Source organism: Tenrec ecaudatus, chromosome 4 (genome assembly GCF_050624435.1).
Source record: "Tenrec ecaudatus isolate mTenEca1 chromosome 4, mTenEca1.hap1, whole genome shotgun sequence".
Classification (NCBI taxonomy): Eukaryota; Metazoa; Chordata; class Mammalia; order Afrosoricida; family Tenrecidae; genus Tenrec; species Tenrec ecaudatus.
The window spans coordinates 3,332,486-3,335,464 of NC_134533.1; the positions used below are offsets into that span (position 1 = coordinate 3,332,486).

General features: G+C 58.1%; 1 protein-coding gene across 1 annotated transcript; it reads right to left on the bottom strand.

Annotated features, from left to right (window-relative positions):
- Positions 1-224: 224 nt before the first annotated feature.
- On the bottom strand, positions 225-1,082 carry MRGPRG (MAS related GPR family member G). The gene has a single exon (XM_075547965.1). It carries the CDS (start codon positions 1,080-1,082, stop codon positions 225-227), a length of 858 nt encoding a protein of 285 aa, XP_075404080.1.
- Positions 1,083-2,979: the final 1,897 nt, after the last annotated feature.

Sequence of the window (2,979 nt, forward strand, 5' to 3'; positions counted from 1 at the left end):
CCTGGGTCCCAGAGGGTCTTGGGGTGAAGTTGTGGGGGACGGGTAGAGGTTCTCCATTACCTGTGCCCCTGTGGGGGGATGAGGGCTAGTGGGGTCTCTGGGTGTCTTGGTTTCAGCTCCTGGGGCCCCAGAGGGTCTTGGGGTGAGGGTTGTAAGGTTGTAAGGGATGGATACCAGCTGGTCTCCTTGGGGTCTGAGGGGAGGACACTTCCCAGGCCCCACCTCTACACAGGCCCCATGGGTAGGGACAACCCAGCAGGCCCCTGCCCACTCCCCTCGTCCAGTGCCCTCTGGAAGACAGCTCGGAGAGGCTCCCGGGTCCCACGCTGCCGGCCCAGTAGGTAGCAGACCAGGGGCTTGGCGCCGCAGTGGACACAAGCCAGCAGGAGAGCGATGGGTGGGAAGATGGGCAGCAGCAGGTGGATGAGGGACATCAGGCTCCAGTAGAAGACAAAGGGCAGCCCACACAGGAGCAGCAGCAGGGTGTAGACAAGGACCAGGAGGTAGAAGCGGGGACTGGGACGCTGGGAGCAGCAGCTGACCCACATGAAGAGGACCAGGCCTGAGCCGCAGGCCACGCCCACCAGGGTCATTAGCCAGGTGAGGCTGGGCACCTGGTAGTGCAGGCAGGCCAGCAGGCTCCTGCTCTCTCGCAGCAGGCCACAGGCGCGGGCAGGCAGCAGCACCGCGGGCAGTGTCAGCGCCCAGACCAGAACACAGAGCAGGGTCGAGGTGTGCCGGGGGCGGCAGCGCCCCCAGCAGCCGGGGAAGATGTGGGAGAGGCAGCGCTCGGCACCCAGCACGGCCAGCAGCCAGAGTCCAGTGGCGAAGAAGACGAAGGTGACCGTGAGGTAGAGGGGGTCGGAGCCCAGGGCGGCCTGTATGGCGGTGAAGGCCAGGTGGCAGCCCAGGAAGAGGAAGTCGGCTGCGGCCAGGTGGAGCACGTAGACGTTGAAGGGGCCCTTGTTCACATGGAGACCCAGGTGCCAGAGCAGCAGCCCGTTGCCCAGCAGCCCGGCCAGGCCCAGCAGCAGGGTCAGGTAGAAGAGCACATTCTGGAAGGTTCTCCACAGCCCGAACATGTTGCCTCTGCTTGCGATCGGGAGGCCTGTCCTCCCTTGCAGAGCTGATCCTGGGGAAGCCTGAGGAGGTGGGGGTGTAAGGTCCTGTCACTCTGGGACAGAGCGGCCACCTGCACGGGTGTGTGTGCAGGTCCTCACCCAGGGGGTGACAGTGACCTTGCAGGAAAGGAAGTCCAGTGAATTTTGTTTCTGTGTTTCAGATATACATGTGTCTGTGTATTTCGGATGTTTCCAGTTGTGTCTCCGCTGTATCTGTTTATGAGTTTTTTTTGAGGTGTCTCTGTGTGTGTTGGATACATTACTTAAGGAAAGCCACAGGGAGGAGAGTGTGTGTTTGTGTGCAGGGTCCAATGCTCAGTTGCTTGACTGAGACAGATTAGGAAAGGGGCTGCCTTCCTCTGCCCCCACATCCCAAGTTCAGATGGCTCTGAAGGAATTCCCCAAGCCAATCACACCCAGCCCACATGGTCAATCTTTTACCTCACAGCATATTACAATAGCCTTCATCATTTTCAATTGCCTTGTCTGTGTCCTCCGTTCCTTGTTACCACAAAGACTGTTTGGGACCGGTCCGGAGCATGCAGCTGCCTCCCCGAGCTCTCCCTAAAGATAGCCTGCTCTTCTGTGAGGGCCCCTTCCCCCCATCTCAAGGTCAGAGCTGGACTGTGAGTCCCTGCCTCTAGCATTCCAAGGAGCTTATCTCTCTGGACTGGGTCTGTACAGCCCCTTCCCTCAGTCCCTCAGCGTTCCAGGATGATTGACACCCAGGCCACATTCTGACTCAGACCCTGCAACTGCAGAACCAGAAGGCCCTCCTTGCACTCACCAGTACATATGTCCTTGGCTCAGGTCCTATATATGTCCCACTGCCTCACTGCCAGGTGCCTTGACTTCCCTGATTTAACTTGTTGGGTCTTGGAACCTGGCTGGGGGCTCAAGATGCCCCCATCCCTTTCTCTGCTCTCCCTTCCCTCCCCAGAACTCTTTCCTTGCCTCAATAGAATCTTTCTCAACCTCACCTTCCTGGCAAAATTCTATCTCTGTTCTCTGCCTCTGTCTCCAACCTCTCATCTTGGTGCATGAAACTTGGGAGGAGTGAGAGGTGTCTTGCTGCACCCTGCCCACCTTTGGGTGAGTGCGGCACCCCTTCCCTTGAACCAGCCCCTCTCAGCTGCCATCTGCTGTGCCTACAAGTGAGTACCTAGCAGTCACTGCACTTTCTGACTGGACTGGAGTCCAGAGTGTGTCTGAGCTTTTTCTGTTTGTGTGTTTCGTGCTGGCGATTCTGCAGTGCCTGCTCTCAGATTTACTCTAAAATTTACTTTCTCCTTCTCCCTAGCAATTCCCAGTGCCTGCTCTCAGACCTTACCTAAAATCCACTCCCTCCTGTACAAAGCCTCTGACCCCACTTCATTCAGCCAGCCACAAAGCCAGACCTCTCCCCCTCCCTAGCTTCCTGCTGTGTCTCACTGCACTGACCTAAGGTCTCTATCTTCTGGTTAAAGCTGCAGGCCTGCTCCAGGGAACCTTCCTGTTCGGGGAGTCCAGGACTCTCTCACTAGGCCCCTCGCTCTGACCGGATGCCTCTCAGGGTTACCGGGCCACCTCCTGACTGATGGGTGCGGACGGGGACCAGGAGACGTCCTTCTCCTCTGACCGTACCCCCTGCAGTTTAAGACCCCATGGGAAGCTCACTCTCAGCCTCCCAGGGACAGTGCCTTGGGATGCCTCCTGACCAATCTCACTGGACTGGGCCCGGCTCTGGATATTCGCCCAAGCACCTGGTCTTTTTCTGTGACCAAGTGTGACCACAATCCCAATGGGACAACGAGTCGTGCTGGCCAGGACTTTCGATTCCAACATTCTCTGCGACCTCCACAATTTTTGTCACCAGGCG

What these genes read in the sequence shown, in the direction of transcription:
- MRGPRG (XM_075547965.1), bottom strand. Translation starts at nt 1,082, where the DNA reads ATGTTCGGGCTGTGGAGAACCTTCCAGAATGTGCTCTTCTACCTGACC.